This window comes from Pseudovirgaria hyperparasitica (assembly GCF_010093815.1).
Source record: "Pseudovirgaria hyperparasitica strain CBS 121739 unplaced genomic scaffold EJ05scaffold_12, whole genome shotgun sequence".
In the NCBI taxonomy this organism is placed as follows: Eukaryota; Fungi; Ascomycota; class Dothideomycetes; order Acrospermales; family Acrospermaceae; genus Pseudovirgaria; species Pseudovirgaria hyperparasitica.
The window spans coordinates 328,879-352,102 of NW_022985560.1; the positions used below are offsets into that span (position 1 = coordinate 328,879).

Genomic DNA, 23,224 nt, shown 5'->3' on the forward strand with positions numbered 1-23,224 from the left:
CGCAGCGCTCAAGCTCACTGGAGCGCGACTTGCCAAATGCCAAGGCGCTAAGGTCCGAGCTCAGCCGGAGCTCGAAATGGAAGGGGTGAATAAACCGCAAACCACCACAATAGCCAGCCAGCTATCAATAGCACGAGTCTTGCACTTGTCTGTGTTGAGTCCTATTGATGGGCCTTTTACTACGTGTATTCCATGAACCGCTCGTTGTATCGAACTACACATCGACCAAGCAGCAGCTATCCACTGCACCAAAGCCCGCGGCGACACCTCCTTCTCCACTCTGATCACCTTTCGTCCTCAATAAGTATCCAGCTTCCCAGTTTTCTAGCACACGTCCCTTAGGTTCTTCGTCTGTCGAGCTCTCCCATAAGCAGACTCCGTAGACACCTAGTTCGCATATTACGCCGCCCCTTTGTAATTCCCCATTTCGAATGATGATATTGTCTTGCGGAGGCGGCTCTATCATCTCCATCAATATATGCGCCGGCCAATGTGACTCGGGTATCCCCTTCAAGAACTCTGGAATGGCTTTGCGATACACATTGTTGCCTCCACCTTCCCTCTGTGGTTTTAGAACGAGACGTTGAGCCCGCTCCGTATTTAGGGCCAGGGACCGCGCCTCGAGTCCAGCCTGAGATTTGTCCAAAGGATAGATCGGCGCAAATGTATCAAGTAGCCTGGGGATGTCATCTTTCAGAGCGAATCTTTCAAGGTGCGGGGAGTGAGGTGTTGCAAGGACCTGCTGAACCTTCTTGCATCCGGCAAGATGGGTCAATATGCTGGGACACTTGATAGCTCGGCTTCTTTCGAGGTGCAGTCTTGCATCCCACTCTGTTCCCGACAGATAGTCGTCGGGTGAATATCCAGCGCGGAGATACACTGTTGTCACTTCCCATTGGATATCTGAGGCATGTGGTGAGGTGTATAGCAGCGTTTTGTCGTCATTGAGATGGGTCTCTTCGAGTACACGCGCGAAAGGGAGTCTGAAAGCTCTGACACCGTGTGCCTCCAAGAGCTCGTATTCCAAATGTCGCTGATCAAAGACATTACGCTCCGGTTCTTGAACTAAGAAAATGATGCATAAATTCTTGTCACTCTTAGACGGTCCATACGCCGTATGTGCTGCTACGAGACCGCGCGTGAGTGACGCGATGGCCTGACTTTGCGGTATGGACGATTCGGTGAAGCTTGAACCATCTTTGTTAGCAGGGTAAGCGCCAGTCCGGAGAAGATATCTGTGTAGAGTTGAAACTTTGGACGATAATCCGCCGAAAGATGACGCTATCGTGTTGAATTCAACTTGCTTCAAGCCGACATTGCGACTATTTTCCAATTCTTCCACATGCACCATGTAGTCTGAGCGAAACAGACCGAGAGTCAGAGACTGCTTATAGTCAACACCGTGATTGACTGTTTGAAGCCAAATTACAGACCTGAGTGTAACCCTCCTGTTTGACCGTCATGTGCACTTCCCATAGCTTTGTAATAAAATCGTCTATACCGACTAGCCTTCGAGGACATGTCAGTGATTCCGTGTGGTAGGAATAAAATCTCAACGCTGTTACTTGTTCTTAGATGAAACGACTTTGACCAGGCATTTCCAACATATGTCCAGGAACAAATAGTGGCATGTCGAATACATCTCTGTGCATAGTGTTCTCTGGAGCTTATCTTACTCTTGTACAATAGATCCCAGCCAGTCTTCGTCCCTCGCAATAGCTGAGTACAACCGATTATAGGCGGTTTGGATACTTCGCCCTTGCTCAAAGCATGACCGCGGGAACAGACTTGGGAATATTGTTACTGGTGCTGTTGTTGCTAGCACGCCAGACGGATCTACAGTCGCGCTTATGAAGGCCGACTGCGGTCTTACGGCGAGTCCATGAGCGATCGACCAATCTTTGATGTTAGTGAGTAGATACGAAGTCTGCGTGTCGTCAAGTGCTGGTGGGTATTTCGGGAATATGGGCGATTTCATCGATGCAGTGATGATATATGGAATCAGAATAATGCTCGATGTCTTGGTCTAGGGAGGATGCAAAAGATATTTTGCAGGTAGAGGCTTCGCAGGCAGGGAGGTCTATCACAACATGTATTAATTAATACAATTCTGGGGATGCTTGGCGACCGGCGGACCGACCGAGGACCTGACGGGTCATAAATCGGATTTACATCGGATCAGCTTCGTATTAGCTAATCAAAGGGCAACCTCACCCTCACCTCGTAAGCATCGACATCAAGCCGCGGTGCTGATCACAGTATTGATACACTCCAGAATATTACCCTTATCTCTAGTATATTCCATTCCTCGCTACAGATATAGCGATGAGTGCTGCTGACAAGGACAAGAGTTCAATTGAGTAAATCTGACAACTCTTTACATAACACGACTCACATCGCTTTAGTAGAAGGTCCCCGTGTCATGAAAATGCACACTGACCCGTCATCATTTAAAAATATTGACTGTACTCACTAATCTAGACATAAGGCTTGTGATGACCGATATGATCAAAACAGTTGGCATGGATTATGTAGCCATACCTACCTACCCACCAGGTAGAGTAAAAGGTCTTGGCAAATACACTCACCAAAGACAAAAGATTTATTGAGAAACAACATACCGAAGGGCAGATCCAAGGCCGGGGGTTCGTACTCTCTCGATCCCCTACGACCGCCTGGCCGAATATAAGTATCTATTGGTCCTCTGACCGATGATCACCCAGCTTTTACATTGAATATAAATTGCCTACATGACGGACCATAAGGCTTATCGTACATATCTGATCCGCCTCTGGCCTAGAGTAGCTCGGGAACACATGTAACGACGTACCCGGGTACTAGTAAGGTCTGTCGATTCTAAATCAGTTGCCCTTTGCGTATCTTCGAGCCTTTCTAACGCTCTTATAGGCACCCCTCGAAAGCTCTCACATTCAGATTTTGCTTCTACACACTCTGGTTGGCTTTTTAATATATATACATATTTACTGCAAATCAATGATCGCATGAACTCTGTTCCATCGCTCATACAAGAAGGGACCAATCACGCAATTGGGTGTAAACGCTCCATCAGAGAGAGGCTACGCCTTAGGGTATCACGATATGCAGCCTCGCTAAGTGAATGCGCACAGTGGCGACTCAAATAAGGATGCTTGGGCCTTTGTTTGTGTCGCCATTCGCTGACTGTGGTCGCCGGGAAGATAAAAGTGGAGCAAGTGAATTCGCAAGCGCAGGGACCTTGACAGATTACGAGCCCCGCCCTTGTGCCGTTGTTTACTTGCTCATATCTGATTCTTGCTCTCTTTACCTCTTTCTCTCACAGTAAAGTCAACTCCTGAGTCTGTCTCTTTTGCAGCTTTCAGTGTCCAACCTCGCACGAACACTTGTTTTGGTTTCGACCTCCTAAATTGCCATTACCAGCCAGATCTTTTCTTTTCTCACACTTGTACAGGTCAGGCACGCAAGACGAGTCTCAACCTTTTCCAGTTCCAATGCCTCAGGGAAGTCAGGACTCGCCATTGTTAGCCTTGAGGTCAACTGGCAGAGATGAATTTCCTTCTGCTACTGCTACGTCGCAAGCTAGCCAATACGCGAACACTTCACGTCAATCACAGAACTCAGCAAGTCACTGTGAACATGATCTGTATGAGCGGCCCGGCGAACTTCCAGAGGATCCTATCATCATCACATCGAACCCCCCCAAATCGAACTATTCCCCCAATGCCGCCCCATCAGCAACCAATAATTACTTTCCGATAGATAGCGTTCATTTTCCAGGACTAAGGACAGGTGACGTTGTCATCCCTCTTACCTTTCTGAACAACTTTGCCTTCAACAATGACCCTCCTGAAGCACGCCATGCCAAGTTTGTGAAGCACGTATTGCAACACCTCTTCACTAGTCAAGATCGAGAGGAATTTAAGCTTGGCGGCACGGTCTTCGAAATAGTTCATCTGCACACAGAGAAGCTCGTCGTCGCCGGCGATCCTTTTCATGTTCTTCTATACGAAGAAAATGGAATGCTCCGGATCATGGACCTTCACGACCTTAATGCCCAGCGCGAGGAAGAGCTTAGTCACGACCAAGGTGAAGCTGCGCTCATCAAACGCGCCTTGATTGCACACCGCCAAGATAGACTTTCTCACCCCGTTCCTATTGATCCTAAGGGAAAGAAGCGGAGTAACGAAGACCTAGACATGCCATCGCTCCGAAGAATTGCCAAATATGCGGAAAGGATGGAAGAGCAGGAAGCCACAGAATTGGTCCCCTCAACAGCTCACTCCACAGACCAGCAGGACAACCATAAAGCTGTGAGCGAACCTGCGCACTCTTTTCTGCAAGTCCGGTTTCGAAAGTGTAGCCAAGCAGCCCGGGTTCTACGACTTGTTTACAGTAGGCTTAAGAAAGCAGATCTTATACCGACATTGTTGAAAGTTTCGGCAACTAGTCGACGACTTAAGAGAGGTGAAATCTCCGATGTCATTACATGTGTAATCGAGTCTCATAGAGCCGCATGGGAAGTCATAGACAAGCCGTATGCACGTGCCGAGCAAGAATACCGATATCGCCAAGGAGAGGCAGTTCCAGACGGTGACCGGGGACATGGTCTTCTAACAGAAGCTTTTTCTCGGGTGGCCCATCTTAAGACTCGTCTGTATTTGTATATCACCGCCATTGAAGGTCAAAGCTGGAGTGGTACCTTCCAAATTCAAAAGCAATGTGAGACCATCGGGAGCACTGTGAAGAGCCTCGAGCTTGCTCAGTGGTGGCTCGGTGAGTTGACGTGCCAAGAAGAGCTGGCAAACTCACGCAAAGAGAAAGCGCACAACGTTTCCCGCAAGCTTCGAAAGACGTACCATATTGGATCTACAGATGATTCCCAGGCCACTGAAGCCATAACAGAAGATCTGATTGGTATTCTGTATCATGACCGCAAGAGTTCTGAAGACTCTATTCAGTTCTCTAGCAACGAGCAGGTGCCATCTGGCAATCCCTTTACAAATCTACCTAGAAACTGTCATCTGGACACTCCACCAGCAGCCATGAATGACAATCTTGGGGAAAGGCCCGTCTCTTCATCAGTTTCTGACGAGGTCGCTGCCAAGGCAAACAGGTCTTCGAGCAATCACACTATTGCCACCACTGAACCTGGAAATAGTGGTTCGAAACCATACTGGGATTCATCGGCAGCTGAAATTGAGGCCTGGGACGTTGGTAAACTTCCGTCATTTCGAAATTTCAGATTCCTGACAAAATTGGTACACACTATTCCGAAACATGTTGTGAAAGACCTACAGTTACTATTTCGCAACACTGGTGATTCAAAAAGAGTGCGGGCTGATAGTTGTGCTCGACTCATTGTATTGCTTATGCACGGACAGCGCCCTTGTGATCCATCGGAAGAGGCCACAAGGACGGTAATTCATATCCGGATGGCCTATGAGACCGGCGACACTGGTCTATTATTCAACCCCGACACACAACCTGACTACGATGGTTTTCTTCGCGGTATTGGCAGGTCTAACACCCTTCGGGTTTGGCGCGTCTTTCTCGATATCTTTGTGAACGTTTTGCATGCATGGAAGGAACCAACAGCTGCCTACGCGAATCTTCACTCCTCTGAGAACCCAATGCCGACTATGGACCCTCCCAGTCGTCGTTCGCTCAATTCTTACTTTCGCGTTGTTGGAACATTGACCGACGATATGGCCAAGAACCAATCTATAGCATTGGAGCGGTTCCAGAGTCACATGCGTGACAGGGAACCCGATTCAGAAGACATTGAAGAACTACTGGAAAAGCGCCCAGAGTACCGAGACTATGAACATGACCTAGTCGTCCTTAATCCGATGGCTAACGTAGATGAGTACGTTGTAATGTCTCAGGACAAGAAAACTTCTAGAGACCCGCCGTTGAAACGCCACCAGGTTGAGGGACTGCGTTTCCTTTGGCGAGAGATCGTCGAGGCGAAGGAACAAGAAGGATGCTTGCTTGCTCATACAATGGGTTTAGGAAAGTCTCGGCAGATGTAAGTCGCGATATATCACACGATTTACGATTACTAAACTGGTGCCAGCATCGAATTCCTCCAAGTCCTACAGGAGTCTGCCAATTCTTCTAATACGAATATAGCACAACTCGTACCGCCACATCTTTCAGAAGTCCGAGCTTTGCTACTCTGCCCAGCATCCGTTGTGGAGAACTGGTTTCATGAGCATAATAAATGGGGTATCGAATTAGAAGTCGTCGGCGGTCATATTATCCATACTATCAAAGCTATGGGAGGTACGTCACTTACACAGTTGAGATTAGACAAGATAAGATACTGGAACACTCACGGTGGGCTGTTGATCCTGAGCTATGACATGTTTGTCGGCTACACCAAGCCGGCGGCAGAAAGTGATACCGTCTGGAAGCCAACTGCGCCAAGAGCGAAACCTGAAAGCCAAATGACCCAAAAGCAACGCGACAATAAAGCGGCGCGAGAAAGTCGTGCAAAGAACAAAGCCGTCAAAGAGGAAATACAACTTGAAGAGATCAAGACGCTGCTTCTCGACGCTCCAAATCTGGTCATCGCAGACGAGTCGCAGAGGCTGAAAAACATGGACTCAGTAATTGCACAGTGTGCTAGCAGATTTCGAACCAAGAGTCGAATAGCTCTCACCGGTACTCCGCTCTCTAACAACTTGGGAGAATATTACTCCAGCATCAATTGGATTGCGCCCGGATATCTAGGTGACGCTCAAGATTTCAAGAGGCTGTACCAAAGACCAATCGAACAAGGTCTCTACAAGGACAGTGGGAAGGCATTATTCAAGAGATCTCGAGAAGTTCTGACCGTGTTGAGGGAAACCATCCGTCCAAAAATTCATCGCCGCGAGATTACATCATTAGAGGAACACATCCCCGGCAAAGTTGAGTTCATTATCACGCTGCCACTTACGCCTATCCAACGTAAAACATACACCGACTTCGTCAGAGGACTTCATTGCGATGAGACAGAGAATAACTTCCGCATCTTCGGCTGGCTCTCCGCCCTGGCATATTTGAACACGCATCCTCAGTTTTTCCTAGAGAGACTAAAGGAACGCAAGCGCATACAACGCGAGGCCGCTATTCCCGCCATGACTACGAGAGACAGTCATGGCCGCCTACCCGACGTCAACTTGGAAAGTGATACACCACTCGCACTATCGTCATTGTCCATCCCACCAAGGCTTATGGATACACTCGAGAAAGATCTATCGGCGGTAGCAGACTTGGAAAGCTCTGTAAACTCATGGAAACTTGAAATGCTTCTAGAGATTCTTCGGTATTGCTCAACCATTAAAGATAAAGTATTGGTATTCAGCCAATACAAGACGACCCTTAGATTCCTTCAGCGACACATAGAGAACATCAATCTCCCGTGTTTCGTCCTGGATGGAGATGTGTCTCATGAGAAGCGTCTTGAAGACATCCATGAGTTTAATACGAGCGTTGATTGGTCCGTCTACCTTGTTTCAACGTTGGCTGGAGGCACAGGCCTCAACATGTATGCTGCTAACCGGGTCATTACCTTCGACCACCACTTCAATCCCGCCATGGAGGAGCAGGCCATCGGGAGAGCATATCGTCTTGGCCAGACGAAGAAGACGTTCGTTTATCACCTCGCTCTAGGTAATACGTTCGAGACTGCGCTGCACATCACGCAAGTGTACAAGCAGCAGCTTGCGGCACGGGCTGTGGATGGTCAGGCGCCGTTGCCTCAAGCAAACCACGTCAAGGAGTACCTTTTCGTACCGGTTGAGGACGGTGATCCTGGCTCCATTGTCTGCGCCGGCGCGGATGAGAGCGTGTTGGGGCCGATCTCGGCCGTCAAAAAGATCCCCATCTTGGGGGTCCTGACGACGGACGAGTATCGGCGCCTCAACCCAGAGGAGGCGGTGGATGACGGGCCGGAGAGTGTGGCGGTGGAGATGGGGAAGTGGGGGGGAAGTGAGATGGTGTTGGCCCTGCGGAGGAGGGCCGGGGAGGGGATGGAGGAGGAAGGAAGAGAGGAGACCGGGGCCCCAGCGGTCCTAGACTCCGAGTCTATGGAGGAGGACTTAGATATCTAGGTCGCCGGGGCAGGAGAGTGTACGATATGTAGTAGATAGACCGACGGGTCTCTAAACTCAAAAACATGCAGAACCTTGTCCGAGTAGCGACTTTCCGCTGCTTGTTCCATTTGTGAAGTGTTTTATTCTGTGGCCAACAGATTTTCGCGCTGCTCCCACCTTCAAGCAGAGACATACGTTGAATTACTAATTGAGGTTATTTTATACGTGCCTAGAGATGAGACCCAAGGCATAAAGAGGGTATCAGTCAACGAAGTCAGTCATGTGTGGTTGACGCCCACATTATCGCGGATAGAGGCCTACTCTACAAGAACTTCCTCTACGTTTCCGCTGCGTTTTTGATAACAATAGAGGATATATAACATTCCACTGGAATCAAGTGGCTCGGATGCTGTGTAGAGTCGTACTCACGAAGTAGACAGTCACGTTCGGTAGCACAAACATCATGAATACAGGCTTGATCTTGTACAAATCTCATGTGTGTAACGAACCTGAATTGTTCATATCCAAAGGAGCATACATAGCATTCTATGGCGAGGACGCGACACCAATCTCGGGTATATTTAGCCCACCAACTGTGTCATTCGTGATTGAGGCACTAAATGATACCTTGTATAGTCCTGCTATATAAGGATTTTCGGCTCCCGACAACCATGGTTACTGTTACCCTTATCCAGCCTATACAGTGCTATTTTACCCATAAGGAACATAATATCATGTAGGGGGAAGCGCAGGAAGTGAATAATTCGCGTTCAATACCTCAAAATTTGCCCCCGAAACGTACATGTACGCAGTTGTTCACTGTTAATCGCCTCAGATATATCGTACCCAATGCACCAGATTATGCCCTACTTCTAGTAACAGGTCTTAGCTCGAAGTAGGTAGGAACTTCTGGAATGAGTTTTCCATGTTGGAGACCTCATATTTTGGTAAGTGATTCCCAAAGCTGCTCATCTCTTCGCACCATTACACCCCCAAATACTCTTCAGGTAATTCTGTACCAACTGTGTTGGCCATCCATGTTTGTTCTCGTGTAACTCCAACATTTCTAAAATGGAATCTTGCTCCCGTTGGAGTCCTTCACCGATGAAATGTTCGCCGCACAGCTTCACGATTGCCGTAGACATTATCATTGCAGATGCAAGGTGCATATTACACAGCGCTATCCCGCATATTGCTCGTACATGATAACGTACACGTTCATCGACTTCCTTGAGTGCTTGTGCTGCTCGTCGGAGGTTGTGGATGCCACCACCGGCGGATGGGTAGCCAGTCTGCAGGGACGGGTCGTGTGACACGAGGAGGATGAGGCAGACGTGTAAATGCATGGCGCTCATAATTTGGATGGGGCGGTGGAAGTAGATCAATGGAAATGGGCTGTCCGGCGGTGGTTTCTCCTCGTACATGGGCTTGAAGTGCGTTGGTTGAAGGGCGTCCCATTTCTTCGCGTACTCCATATGTCGGTTCCATTCACCTTGGCTTTGTACCTTATCCTGGGTATCATTGCCGTAGCAAAAGGCTAGAATGTCCATACAATGCAAGATTATACGGAAAGCCCATGTGCGATCGTCTGCAGGTGCAAATGAACGGTCGAAAGCGCTATCGAGATCTAAGAATGGTGCGGTCGGACGTTGGGCCATGAGTGCTGCAGTCACTTCTTGATGCAACGCAATGCATATGGCGGCTTGGTGTAGACCCCCGTTCGCGATGGCAGCGCTCATCTGTGCATTCATGAGAAGCTGTACGCCCTTGAGTTGGCGTTCGTTGTCGTATCCCGTGAGTGAAACTGCGACTGGTCAGCTCGTTCGATGTCCGCAGCTGCATAAACAAACCATCAAGCTCTTCTAGCAATCTGAGGACGACCGTCGCACATAACAGGTCGACGTCGTTGATCGCATTTGATTCTCGGACCATTGGAGAGATTGCATCGAGCACCTTCCGTGAGTACCCGTCGGACACATAGGGATCAAAATCACCGATGCGACTCAGATGCCGCGCCGAAAGCGCAAAGATAGCTTGTTGAAGTGTTGGGCAACTCGCCGCCCGGTAAGGCAAAACGAAAGTAAAATGCCGGTCTGGGTCAAGCACATCCATGAACTTACCAATGACTTGGACATAGTGTTGCATGAGATAAGCCTCTTGTGCAGATTGCAACGACCAACGAGAGAAGCTTGACGAATCGGTATTGGGTCCTATAATGAGGTAAGAACTCGCAATTGACGAAGGCTTGGTGTCAGAGTTTGGCGGAGACCGAGTCCATTCAGATGACCTAAGTCCACCTCTAGATGAGTACTCTCGAACTTCTGCCGGACCAGCTGAGGCCCTCGAAGATGTAGCAGGTGACTGCAATGTCGACTGAGGAAGAGGTGATATCACTGCATGAGAAGTGGCAGGTCTATCGCGCCCTGCGCTTGACACTTCAGCGGCAAGTCTCTGGCGTAGATTTTCCGCATCAGGACGAGTTGAAGCCGTCCAAGCATCATCTTCATGACCGTAGGTCGTTCGTAGCTCTTGAGTGTCGTCTATCCAGTGTACTACATATGTGTGAGCAACAGGTCAGGGTAGCAGCGGTACTGTCTTACGATTCTTCGCAGGTTTTACCCATACTTGCCCCTGATCAAATTCCTGCTGACGTTTACCAGTCCCTCGAGCGGGCGCCACGCTGGGATTGTCACCATGCCGGAATTGTATTGAATCCTTGATGCAAGTGAAGCTGTGAGAAATGCAATTCACACAACTATCCTCATTGCTAACTATATAACATAAGCGTTTTTTCCACGATGGTCTTCGTGTGTATCTACTGGTGATGCATTTGATATGTCGATCTCGGCATGGGAGGCTGCATCCATGGGTCAGACAAGGTGCTAGCTTTGTTTATGAATACGGATCTTTCTCTCCTACCAACAGTTTGACCTGCCCTTTGGCACCTCAACGGAGGTCATACGGATCGACCCATCTATGGAACATGGAGAATTGATAATGTGAATCCGAACAGATTCATCGCCTGACTTTTCTCAACCCTGCGGGGTAAGTAGCCGCTTGGGGAAATCCCGGCCGGGATCAAATGCCGAATGCACTCATTCGGCAACCTTTTGCGAGGACGTAGCCAGTACTCCATGGATCGGCTTGTGATTGCTCATTTCAGTTGCCGAGCTGCCCAAATGCCAGCATACTAGTATCAGTCAGGTTTCGTTCTCGAACGACGATACTCATCTTCATGGTGAATAATCCTGATACTCAGAGCTCATGACCATTTAATTATGGAGAACTAAGAGTGTCCAATCAACATTTTGTCTACAGGGCACCGACCGGGGAACAGCAAAAGAATATTATTTTGGCGACATTCTGGGCAGTCCTTATCTAACATCCAACAACACTACCAGGTTTTCGTTCGTGCCGGCGAATAGTCTGAGATATTGTTGAACAAGCCTTTGGTCTGTTGGAATAGATCGATATGACATTGACGCCAACGCGTTAAGGGCGATATCGTAAGGAGTAGCCGTGCACTGTGTTGGCTGTGCTTTTAACATATTGCCACGGACTCTGATCGTACATACTCGATCAATACTGGGTTATTATCAGTCTCATCATCTCACTACCGTTATAGGAGGCTATATATCGATGTTGTCACCATAAATTTAGTGGCGAAGCTCAGAAATTCGTGGTCGATAGTGGGATGATATTTGGCGTTTTACGGCCAAGTTGGCCCCGACCATCACAACACGTGCCTTAGGATAAACGTCGCGAGATTGGTATTGTAGACTACCGAAAAGGCAGACCGAACAGTTATTAGTGTAGGTGACAAAAATATCTTTCCGAAAGATGAAATATTTGTAGAGAACATTCACAATGTCAAGCTCTCATCACAAAACACCATTCTCCGAGTAGTCGCGCACGTTACTTTGATGGCTAGGCAGGATTTTTTAACAGACTAGGTGCAGCTTCGAGCCCGAGAATATTTGCTCATAGAGAGAAGGGCACAAGGCTGTTTTTGACCCCGGTGGATGTGATGATGACGACGATGAGCCGGAGATAGGGGCGAAGAGCCTAGCGACCGGAGGGCCTGTAATTCTGATGACGTACTAAGGAAGCAATCACTGGTATATACTCCTCAGGGAGAGCTTGGAGGCTAAGGATTGCCAAAAGTGCCTCTCGATGCTACAGTACGTTCCGCTCTTCTGAGTCTGCTCAACGTCGTCTAAAGGCGGGTATTTCGAAGAGCGGCTTCGGTTGTCCCAATATGCCACCACCAACGCCAGTAACGCTTTACGCCGGATCTTATAGACCAACCTTACAATGCACCATATCCCGAAATGAAAACGATGCCCAATAAATTGTATGTGATTTTCGCTTCGAAGTAAGCTCATAGTGCATCCTCTGCTGCCGGAGGGGGCGGTGGGCCTCGCATTGCAGCAGCACCAGCGAGATCGTGCCCTTCTGTTGCAGCCTCGTCCCCTGTTTGTTCTGGCACAGGACGCCCTTCGAACATCCATACCCACCATTGTGGAGGGTCAAACGGCTTCTGGCCGTTATGCAGGGGCGGGTAGACATCATTGAAGAAGTACCATACTAGATACACATTAGCTTCTCGTTGTTTCCAGAGATCTTATGCCCACTAGCTTACTATGTCCGATCACAATTCCACACATTTCATCCTTCGGAACAGTCTCATGTAGCACGAAGCTAAACACCAGCAGTACCCAGGGCAGGTACGGCGCTCGGAAGACAAGCAGTCCGAAGAAATTGAGCCTCACATCAGGATTTTTACGACTCCAGACATACACCAATATACTGGACAGCGCAGAACCCAAGAAAGCCATATTAAAGAGCGGCGCGATGCATAGTAGGGCTGTGATGGAGTATGCCAGCAACCACGAGAAGCGTGCTGGCGACCGGCCTGAAGACTCCTCCAGGAGGCGTGAATACCGTTGAAGGAAGAATAGATGAAATACGAGGTCTATCGATAATGGCCCATAATAGAAGAATGTGGTAATGAGTCTCCAGTACTATGTGCCAGGCCTCGTCAGTACCTGTCAACTATAGGGCGTGCTCGCTGCCAGTCGCATGACGAAGCGCTTCAGTGTGGACGTACCTGCGATTTATACCATACAGTTCGAAAACTGTAGAAGAGTTGGAAGGGCGTAAGGACATGGCATTGTACAAGTACGCTCGCCGCGAGCGTCGCTGTGGTCCACCATCTCGTACACACAGGCATTTCGTAGAACCACTGTTCCAGGGGAAATTGACCGATCATGCCGTTTCCACCGACCATAGCCATGATGGATGACTAGAGCGCCAGTTTTTGCGTATATTTAGAGCGTAAATGCGCTGTTCGAAAGTCGTTGGAAGGGGGATGGGAGCAGCGGACGCCGCTGGAGGTGAGATTGGAGGTTGGACGAAGCAGAGCAGGGCCACCAAAATAATGGGTATATTGTGAAGTGAGCGAGAATAGATATGTTTGTGACTGCTTCAAATTCAGTAAGCTGTACGAATAACGAGCAGCACAGAAGTTTGAGCAAAATCGATTCTTTATCAGTCACAAGTATCTTACACGTTTCCTCACTCACAACCTCCCCAAAGCACCCGCGCTCGTCATCGGCTCTAAGACAGAGCTAACCCGCAAAGGAAAGGTCACTGTGGAGTTGCCATCTGCCAGAGGTACTCATCAGCCACAGCCAAGCTCGGTCCCGGGCGGCAGCACATTTCGCCGACATCCACCTCAGCCACATCTTTTCCATCACCGGGTTAACACCACGATATCGCGATAAATGAGCCTTGCCCGCTCTCCACGCTTCGTCAGCGCGACCCCTCCACTGTGCATGTCCTTCTTTAGATACACCTCGACCGGAGTTACCACAAAGTTGCCACACGACACAAATACACGACGCGTAAACAGCCTCACTCCTACGACCCGACGCGTCGCGACCAGCCACATCGCGACTCTCGTACGGCGCATCATCCACACCACCAACCAGTACTGCTCCACACCTGATTGTCCACACAGAACACGTCGCTATGGCGCCGAAACGGGGTGTCGTGCCAACAAGGGGAACATCGTCACGCGGCCGCGGTGGGCGCAGGAGCACAGGCGGTCGGTCGAGCCTAGGGAACAACCAACGTACGTCGACGCCAGGAGCAAACATATACTTTGCCAGTTCTCGCCTCCTACCCTAGACGTGTTTCGGATTCTCCAAACCTTCTGAATTCATAATTGACCCCCTAAAAAGCAGGCGACCCTCTCCCGACCCCACGCAAAAAACACCGATATCGTCCGGGCACGCGCGCTCTAAAAGAAATCCGCGCATATCAGAAATCAACCGACCTGCTACTACGCAAACTGCCCTTCGCGCGGTTGGTGCGCGAAGTTGCGCTGTCCATGGTACCCAGCGGCGAAGTGATGCGGTGGCAGAGTCAAGCGATCCAGGCGTTGCAGGAGGCGGCGGAAGCGTTTCTGGTGCATTTGTTTGAGGATACGAATCTGTGTGCAATACATGCGAAGCGGGTGACAATTATGCAGAAAGATATCCAGTTGGCGAGGAGAATCCGGGGCAGTTGGGGGGGCTCGGGATAGGGGCCAGGGTGAATAATGAGACGAGAGGAGGGGACTGTATGTACGAGTGTGTATATGGGAGTGGTATGGATATGAGAGGTGCAGAGATACCTGATTCCTTTTCGCGTTGGGCAATTAGGACACACACATGGCGTTCACGGAACGGAGCATGTCTTGGTCGGATATATGTCCTTTCGAGTTACATTTTATTGCATTCCATTAGCCTTGAATCCACGCTAGAAGTACCTCCTTTGGTTAAAGTGATCATTCCTCCTAGCCCACACGATAATTGATTCTGAGTTTCCACACAGCTCAAAGGTGTGGAAATGTTTTCTTTGTATCATTGGGTGGAGTGCGTACAGCTGGAGATGAGCTCTGGTGTCGACGAGAACGGCGGTTTTTAGGCACGAGCGTGTGCGAAATCATCTCGACCACTGTTCTCCCTGCATATGTTTTGTTTTCCTCGCTCGTTGTATCTCGGACTATTCGACCTTGAAACCATTTCACCCGGAATCTTTCGCAAGAAAAATTGCCAGGTTAGGAGTGCCTATACTGGTGTTAGACCTAGCGGATCTATGCGCGTCCATAGGATTGGCTCAGCAGGCGTGCTGTCCTGTAGATGACCGGCGAATTGGCACGATAAGTCTCGAACAAGTGACCGACCCGATGTTCATGACCGATCCTGTATGCCTGATTGGGCTCTAGCGACGCGACGATAAGTACTCGAGGACCGCGAGTTCTGAATGTGCGCAGTGTTAATTCTAGTCTTCTCAACTTTGGAAGCTGAGATGTCGTAGATCAGGAACGTCAAGGTGATCTTTGCCATCGAAGACGTGTCCTGTCAGAGCCAGGAGAGCTAGATTCTCAAACAAAAGTCTTTAGTCGGGCACTTGAGTATGATTGGGAATATATAGCACGCCCAGCGACCTATGACAGTGACGTGAGCATATACAATCGGATACAATCCAAGGTCCTAGATTAGGATTGTATGATTAGTCACCCTAAAAGTTGAGATTGATTGTGTTAGATTGAATAAAGTGGTGTATACACCGGGGGCCCCATATTAGGCTACATTTAGGCATTCTTTATGCCTAAGGCTGCCATATTAGTGCCTAAGGCTTCCGTATTAGTGCCTTAGGCTAAAACATAGGCCTTAGGTAGAAATGATGCCTGAATATGGCCTAATATTAGGCCCGTAGCTATACCTAGGTATATACCTCACTTTATTCAATCTAACACAATCAATCTGACTAATCGGATTGAGATTGTACCGTCTTGGCAATCATTTTGAGGCGTGGATTGAGCTTGTATTCTCTATTAAAATTTTGGCCCAGATTGAGATTGCACAGATTCGGATTGTATATGCCCATCGCTGTCCATGCCGTATGGGGCGACTATGTATTGGGAGTAGAGCTTTAAGATATCTGAGACATGCCATAGCGTCATAGATAGCTTGAACGTCATCGCCCTGCTGCTGACCAAGTTTAATTCGTGCTCGCGGCAGTGAAGTTCTCCTCGCGTTTGTCTCTGCTGCTTCAGTTCGTCATCTGGTCTGGCTTTGGAGTAAGTCTGACGCTGTCCGGTGTGGCTTCCATGCATATCCACGCCTTCATTTATAAGCTTCATAGTCATTGATTACTCGTGCCTTTATCTCCGCCTACTAGTGATAAAGTTCGAGGGCCAGTGGCTATTGTGTAATGGTCATCAAGCCGCAAAAGACTATCCTCATCATCTCGACTCAAGCTAATCGACGGCGCATCGAAATTTCAGCGAGCGAAAGCTATAAAACGTTGTCTCATTCAGCTGTTGCGTAGTGTCATGAACTACTGTGAGATCTGTCTCGCTAAATTGATCAGGGACGTCTTAACAAGTTAAACAGGAAGGATGTCAACAATCAAATAGGATGTAAACGTTGTGCATGGGCAGAAGCCGTAGGCTGATGCGTTCAAAGGGAGTACTGTAGTGGCAAACTCTAGAGAGTCTGCGAAGAATATGAAGTAGAAGCTCTCGACGATTTTAAGCGTGTTGGCGAGGAAGATCGTAGGTCCACTCAAAGGTTCAGCTAATATACAGAGCAAGATTCACACCAGTGGTTTAAGAAAGTGGAAGTCATTCGTGGAAAGGAGTCGTACTAAATACAGGTAGTAGAATTCTTAATATAAAATAGCGAGTAAAATAACTTAATATATCTAGTTTCTATAACTATATTATCTATAAAGACTAAGCTAGGCTTAATAAGAATCTAAGGAGACTTCATTTTAGAAGCTTAAGAGATAGTAGAATAACACGAACTTTAGAGCGAGAAAATAAAGAGTAATAAATAGCATGATCTAGAAATTTAGGTGCCTGAACCAAAGTATATCCGTACCTACGAACAATGGCTCGAGGAGCACTACCGAACTCATCATAACTGGACCATTCTTCCTCTTCTGGTCAATTGTAGCACTCCTGTGGGCAACTTCACCCAGTGGAAATGCTTGATTATCAGTATTGAGAAAACTGTCAGGTAAACAGTGGACTTCACATGAATATTGAACAGACCATAGCGATATCCGTAGCAAGAGTAAGGAATTGAACTCGACTGTACGAAAGTCAGGTGTGGCGCCATTCCACGCACATCCTTAGAACAATGTACATTGGTCAGTATATTTGAGGAGAACGACTGCGAACTCTGGTAGTAGAGGCTTCCAAACGTGGCGATGATTCAGTTTGTGCTGTGTGCTCGCAGGATATAATACCGGAACCCTCTTATGGCAGCAGATAACTTTGCGTCATTAAGCAAAACGTGAACAGAGTGCCAGGACACCTACATCCGAAGTTCGCTACAAAGTGCGATAAATCGAGAGGCAAGATGCTCTTGCTTAATGGTATTGGCATTCATGTCTGTGAAGCTTTGTATGCTGATTTGAGAGTATCACACGAAGGGTAACAAGCTCGAGACGATGTTCCTGGAGTCGAAGTCGAAGTTTCTTGACCAATCTCCGGGTAAATTTGCATCAGCAGATGTCAGATATCAGTGAGTACGCGATCAGTCATGGGATGACCACGTAGTGAATCTGCCGAGTCTGTTAAGTTGATGACCTACACATGAGGATATCATGCATCGCCTGTCAATTGTGTCTAAAGCGCTTCATGCAGGTCAATAACAATGAAAGCTCTAAAGTGTCGTGGCAAGCCCTCTACCATATGTCGATCACGATCACACAACCCACTGTGCTGGGATTATGGGACAAAGCACAAGCAAAACGATAGAATTGTCGATGGAACCGAGAAAGGCGTTGTACGGCTGTAGATGTATTGTGAGGGAGGACAAAGGATGGGTCTCAACAGTCTGGTGCAGTATTAAGAAGGTCATGGACGGGACTTCCTTTCAGAAAAGCGGGGCACGCTAAGCCCCTGCCTATCTTTTCGGCCACCCCTTTTCAGCCAGCCTTTGTGCTAAACAGCAACAAGCACCACCCGCCATCCTATCTTGTACCAACAATTGTCATGTGCAGAGATGAGACTGATGTTCATAATACCACCTGGCACCGAGTGTACTTCCTACCCTTGCAGCTGATGGTGCAGACCCTCGAGGTAACGGACACACGCAGGGCTGACGATGGTGCATCTTGTATGATGTATTCAAAAGACCCTCTGAATAATTACTTCTGCCATTTCATTCTCGATTCGGAGTCGATACGCGCGGTTCTTCCAAGGCCCTGTACAACTCACAGCATATGTAGCCAAGTGCGACGTATGCTCTCTGAAGGCCCTTTCGCCGACTCCAGCCTCATGGGCATAGGCGATTTGTTGGCTGGAAAGCTGCTGACCCGAAGCAACGTAGAGAGGGCCGATTCAAGTAAGTCTCCTTCTATAGGTAAGTGACACGGCTACTCCTGTTCGTATACTTGTATGCACTTACTACTCGGGCTGCAGAAGTATCGCCTCGTGTGTACTTTAAAAACCCTTGTACGGTGATCCCTGTTGATCGTTCCACCAAGCTCCCCTATCATTCGGTTTAATCTTGCATCATGTTCTCTACTGTCCTTACTATAACCGAGTCTTTTCTTTCCAAGGTCAGCCTCTCTCTTTTTGGCTGGCACCGTTCGGGTGTTTATACGTGTTTTTCACTTCTGCAGGAGCCTACGCCTCCCATGCACTCTTTTCTCCGACTTCTCAGCCATCAGCCACAGCTGAGGATTTCTCTTCTTTGTATTTTAAGATCAGTCCTATCCTTTTCATATCTAATATTATAAGCATCCAACTTATATTCAAGCTTCATACCTCAGGATATTGGTAAATTGGTACGCCACCTGCCACACCCAGATTACCCCAAGACGCCTCCCCATTGTTCAGCGTTTTCTGTAATAAAGCATCGCTTTCTGCCATTTGCTCAAGATGGCGGCTTTCAAGATCATGGCGCCCCTTTACTTTGCGTGGTTGGTAGCTGCTTTACCTGCTCCTGTAGCAGATGTTCTTCCCCGAGCCGGCACTTTCATATCGGCGCCCTCTACAACTACATATGATAACACGCTAGCCTACTACCAAAAAGCCACACCAACGGCTGTTCCTGAGCGCATAGGGGTGGGTCGGGTGCTCCATCGGGAGGAGTCTGCATGCTGACTGGTAAAATAGACGTTGAACATAGAACTTGAGACGAAAGCTGGTAAGAGAAAGTGGTTAATAACATTCAATTACAGCTGACAACTTGAAAGGCAATGGACTGCCATTTACGTTGCCATTAATTCAGTACACGAGCCTGGAAATAGTCTCATCGAGTATCGACGCCAACTATCCAGAGTCAACTGCGGCCAGATCCAGCAACATCTTCGTTCCAATCTCAAATGATCCTCCTCCACCGCAGATTCAAAGTCGAGAAGATCATCCTGTCAACGGAGTTGGCATAGCAGACATGTCAAAGCCGATTTCGACCAACAAATTCTACGCAAATCTTTTCTTGGACTCGCAAGCGCAAAGTGTATGGACTCATCCTTATTCTCTTCGTTGGATCAAAGGTGGTAGCTCACTCAAAAGCTGGGGTATGGGGGTCACGCATATCGAAGCAAACCAGTATGCATTTGGCGAAGGTGATCCTGCAAAGAATTTCGTTTGTCCTATTGGAATCAACCATTTTATTTTCTCTGCCAAGGAACTCGGAAATGGTACCAGACTCACAACTGATACTCTTACTGCTTTCTCTGTAAATGCAGACCTTCGTCCATGGGAAAATGCAGAGCCGGCTATCTCGTTTCCAATGGTCCAAGGTCAAGGCTTCACCACAGCGATTTACAAGAATTCGAAACCTATACTGGAGAGTGGCGTATTCTTCAGCTCGCTGACATTCGTACAAACGCTCGAAGGTAGTACTCCAATCCACAAGTATAGACTGGTCTTAAACGACCAAAGCAACTGGTTGATGTACGCTACCCCGACTGGGAGCGCTGGGCAACCGCCATTCAAGCTTGAGGATAGCAGTCGTATCAGTGGTCCTGATGGGTACAACGGATTGATTCAAATAGCGAAGAACAATAATGCAGAGGCCGGAGAAGCAATCTATGATGCTTCAGCTGGGGCATATGCCTGTGGCGCTGAGCTGACGGGCTCTGTTGACGGCTCCACAGGCACCTACTCGATTTCCTGGAAGAAGGGAGGTCTGACAGATAGGACGCTAGTTATGTTTGCTCTACCACACCATGTTGCAGCATTCGACGAAGGTACAAAGAGCGTAACCACGCCAGTCCAACTCCAAACCACCACCAAAGGCATCGCTACCGCCGTCAAAGCCGACAAGATCACGATGATCGAGGCTGGCCTCCCCAATACCTATGGCTTTCTTCCCTGGGATGAGGGAAACTCGAAGCAGATCCGCCAAGTCGCCATTGACGCCATAGACAACGCCGGCTCGTCCGAACTCAGCCAAAACATGGAGCCCCAGTGCGTGCTAAACAGTATGTACTACTCGGGCAAAGGTCTAGCCAAATTCGCCTCCATCATCATCGCCGTGAACGACATTGCTAAGAACACCCAGCTCGCTGCGTCGGGCCTGGTTCAGCTCAAAAAGGTCTTCGATGTCTTTGTCCAGAACAAACAGCCATTTCCCTTAGTCTACGACACAAGATGGAAAGGCCTTGTAAGCAGTGGTAGTTATGCCACCGGTGATAATGGCGTTGATTTTGGGAACAGCTTGTACAACGACCACCACTTCCATTACGGCTACTTCATTTACACTGCCGCTGTTATTGGATACTTGGACCCATTATGGCTCACTCAAGGTACAAACAAAGCATGGGTCAACTCTCTGCTGCGCGACTATGCGAATCCTTCCGCTGATGACCAAGTCTACGCACACGTCCGCGCATTCGACTGGTACAACGGGCACTCATGGGCGAAAGGTCTCTTCGAGTCCGGCGACGGAAAGGACCAAGAATCCACATCTGAAGATAGTTTTGCGACGTACGGCATGAAGATGTGGGGCCGCATTGTCGGCGATCCAAACATGGAGGCGCGAGGAAACCTCCAACTTGCCGTGCAGAAGCGCAGCTTCAACAGCTACTTTCTCATGGCCAACGACAACAAGATCCAGCCGCAAAAGTTCATCGGCAATAAAGTCACTGGCATCGTAAGTCTCCGTCCTCTCATTTCCCTCTCTCGCCTTCCCCACCCTTACCACATCACGTCTTCACGCCTCATATCTCTTACTGACGCCGCCCCCAGCTCTTCGAAAACAAAATCGACCACACGACCTACTTCGGATCCAATCCAGAGTACATCCAAGGCATACATATGATCCCGCTCTCGCCCGTCAGCGCCTACACTCGGCCATCGTCATTCGTCAAAGAAGAATGGGACACGTACTTCTCCAACGGCCGTGCCGACAAAGTAGAGGGTGGCTGGAAAGGCATCCTCTACGCAAATTATGCGCTCATCGACCCGGTCAAGAGCTACGACTTTTTTTCGTCCAGCAATTTTGATGTGGGCGGGCTGGATGGCGGGGCCAGTCGGACGTGGTATTTGGCGCTGGCGGCGGGTTTGGGGGGTAGTGTAGCATAGGCGAGGTTGGGAAGTGGAAAATGATTATCATGATAGCGGCAGTGAGCGTTTCTTTAGCATCTGCGATGACTCCAGGTTGATGGTGATGATGAGCCATGCGCTGGCATTTTCTGAGCCGCCTGGAACACTCATTTGTTCTTTCTTTTCACTCTTGTTCATACTTGGACGTGTTCGCGTGGAGACGAGATGTGTTTGTATTTCCCACGCTATTCTATTGTATATATCTAGCTCTATATAATTAGCATTTTCTTTCGCCACAGAATTCATTCACATGTTCACAGACGTAATTGTCGTCGTTCCCACTAGTTCACTACAACGCTGTAGGACTGAGTCCCAGTGCTATTATTGCTTGGCAATCAGTCTCATAACAGCCCAACCAGCCACCACTATTCCACGCCATACATACCAAGTACACCAAGTCTTTTCAGCAATTTTCTTTACGAACATTCGCAGATTCCTTGATGTGAACTGTAGGACATATGTAGTGGCTGTAGATGTCAGCATATAAGAAGTCGGCTTAGAAGTACCGAGGGAGAGGTTATTATGAAAAGGGCAGGTATAAATAGATATATAACATTCCTTATATAAGGAATATATATCTAAATAGAGTTATATAATAGAATCTAGCCGTAATAGACTATTATATAATAAACGGATCGGCGGAGTATAGCTTAAAGATAATAAGAATATAGTATAATTCTTAAAGTAAAGACTAGATAGAGAGAGAACTAAATATATAGAGAGACCATTTCTTATATATTCCTCCTTATACATTCTAGATCCTTCTCTCAATTAATAATAGGAATCTTCTAGACCTCTAGACATACATATATATTCTATAGCTCTAGTAGTTTCCTTAGAATAGAATAGAGTAGAGTAGAACTCTATAGAACTTATAGATTCTATAGTAGAACCTAATAGAACTCTATAGAAGTTCGTGTTTTCTAAAGACCTCTAGAAGTTTCTAGAGGGTTTTAGAAACTTCTATAAGAGTATAGAGTATTTATATATATAAGTAGATAATATTAGTAATATCGATTACTAATATTAAGCTATTCCTAATAAGGAAATACCTTATAGAAACTTATTAGATATAGTAGAGGTTAAGTTTATACACCCCCTATTAGAACTTAGCCTTAGATAGAACCCGATCTACATATACCTTAGCTAATAGGGTTAGGAGGTAACGTGAAGGGCGGTAAATAGTTACGTACTAGATAGATCGGCGTCCCTTTATATATATATTCTTAGATTTCTACTAAAAGGGTTCGGTAGTAATTCGTTCTATAATAGAATATACCCTATTATTCTATCTAACTATACTACTATCTAATAACCCTATTCTTATATTCGAATTACTCTCTATATAGTACTATAGTTAAGATAGTCTAACTAGAACCGAGAAGGTCGATACGATCTACTATAGGGATAAGTAATACTATATTAAATAATAGGGATCCTCTATAATTAGTATTAATTCTAGCCGTTTCTAACTAAGAAGTAGAAATATTAGACTAAATTATGGAGCTTTTAGACGAAGAAATAG

General features: G+C 47.7%; 8 protein-coding genes across 8 annotated transcripts; 3 read left to right on the plus strand and 5 right to left on the minus strand.

Moving 5' to 3' along the window:
* Positions 1-129: 129 nt before the first annotated feature.
* Positions 130-2,128, minus strand: EJ05DRAFT_455033 (glutathione synthetase large chain). The gene is made up of 3 exons (XM_033742463.1): positions 1,677-2,128; positions 1,434-1,509; positions 130-1,384 (listed from the first exon to the last, which is right to left on the minus strand). The coding sequence occupies exons 1-3, from the start codon at positions 1,976-1,978 to the stop codon at positions 215-217; spliced, it is 1,548 nt and encodes a 515-aa protein (XP_033598345.1). The 5' UTR covers positions 1,979-2,128; the 3' UTR covers positions 130-214.
* Positions 2,129-3,488: 1,360 nt separating this feature from the next.
* On the plus strand, positions 3,489-8,096 carry EJ05DRAFT_502368 (uncharacterized protein; the record flags this gene model as incomplete). Its single annotated transcript, XM_033747242.1, has 2 exons — positions 3,489-6,025; positions 6,074-8,096. 2 exons carry the CDS (start codon positions 3,489-3,491, stop codon positions 8,094-8,096), a joined length of 4,560 nt encoding a protein of 1,519 aa, XP_033598346.1.
* A 455-nt stretch (positions 8,097-8,551) lies between these two features.
* On the minus strand, positions 8,552-11,074 carry EJ05DRAFT_477958 (uncharacterized protein). Its single transcript, XM_033744348.1, has 5 exons — positions 10,998-11,074; positions 10,898-10,935; positions 10,679-10,849; positions 9,929-10,630; positions 8,552-9,882 (listed from the first exon to the last, which is right to left on the minus strand). Exons 1-5 carry the CDS (start codon positions 11,036-11,038, stop codon positions 9,047-9,049), a joined length of 1,788 nt encoding a protein of 595 aa, XP_033598347.1. The 5' UTR covers positions 11,039-11,074; the 3' UTR covers positions 8,552-9,046.
* A 1,385-nt stretch (positions 11,075-12,459) lies between these two features.
* On the minus strand, positions 12,460-13,374 carry EJ05DRAFT_502370 (derlin-1.2; the record flags this gene model as incomplete). Its single annotated transcript, XM_033747243.1, has 3 exons — positions 12,460-12,665; positions 12,721-13,102; positions 13,189-13,374. 3 exons carry the CDS (start codon positions 13,372-13,374, stop codon positions 12,460-12,462), a joined length of 774 nt encoding a protein of 257 aa, XP_033598348.1.
* A 737-nt stretch (positions 13,375-14,111) lies between these two features.
* EJ05DRAFT_502371 (histone-fold-containing protein) lies at positions 14,112-14,667 on the plus strand (the record flags this gene model as incomplete). The annotated part of the gene is made up of 2 exons (XM_033747244.1): positions 14,112-14,214; positions 14,327-14,667. 2 exons carry the CDS (start codon positions 14,112-14,114, stop codon positions 14,665-14,667), a joined length of 444 nt encoding a protein of 147 aa, XP_033598349.1.
* A 4,359-nt stretch (positions 14,668-19,026) lies between these two features.
* EJ05DRAFT_502372 (endo-1,3-beta-glucanase Engl1) lies at positions 19,027-21,678 on the plus strand (the record flags this gene model as incomplete). The annotated part of the gene is made up of 4 exons (XM_033747245.1): positions 19,027-19,212; positions 19,264-19,294; positions 19,344-21,247; positions 21,343-21,678. The coding sequence occupies 4 exons, from the start codon at positions 19,027-19,029 to the stop codon at positions 21,676-21,678; spliced, it is 2,457 nt and encodes an 818-aa protein (XP_033598350.1).
* Positions 21,679-21,818: 140 nt separating this feature from the next.
* EJ05DRAFT_477961 (uncharacterized protein) lies at positions 21,819-22,375 on the minus strand. The gene has a single exon (XM_033744349.1). It carries the CDS (start codon positions 22,180-22,182, stop codon positions 22,021-22,023), a length of 162 nt encoding a protein of 53 aa, XP_033598351.1. The 5' UTR covers positions 22,183-22,375; the 3' UTR covers positions 21,819-22,020.
* Positions 22,223-22,461, minus strand: EJ05DRAFT_477963 (uncharacterized protein). Its single transcript, XM_033744350.1, has one exon. It carries the CDS (start codon positions 22,450-22,452, stop codon positions 22,288-22,290), a length of 165 nt encoding a protein of 54 aa, XP_033598352.1. The 5' UTR covers positions 22,453-22,461; the 3' UTR covers positions 22,223-22,287.
* Between the last annotated feature and the right edge of the window lie 763 nt (positions 22,462-23,224).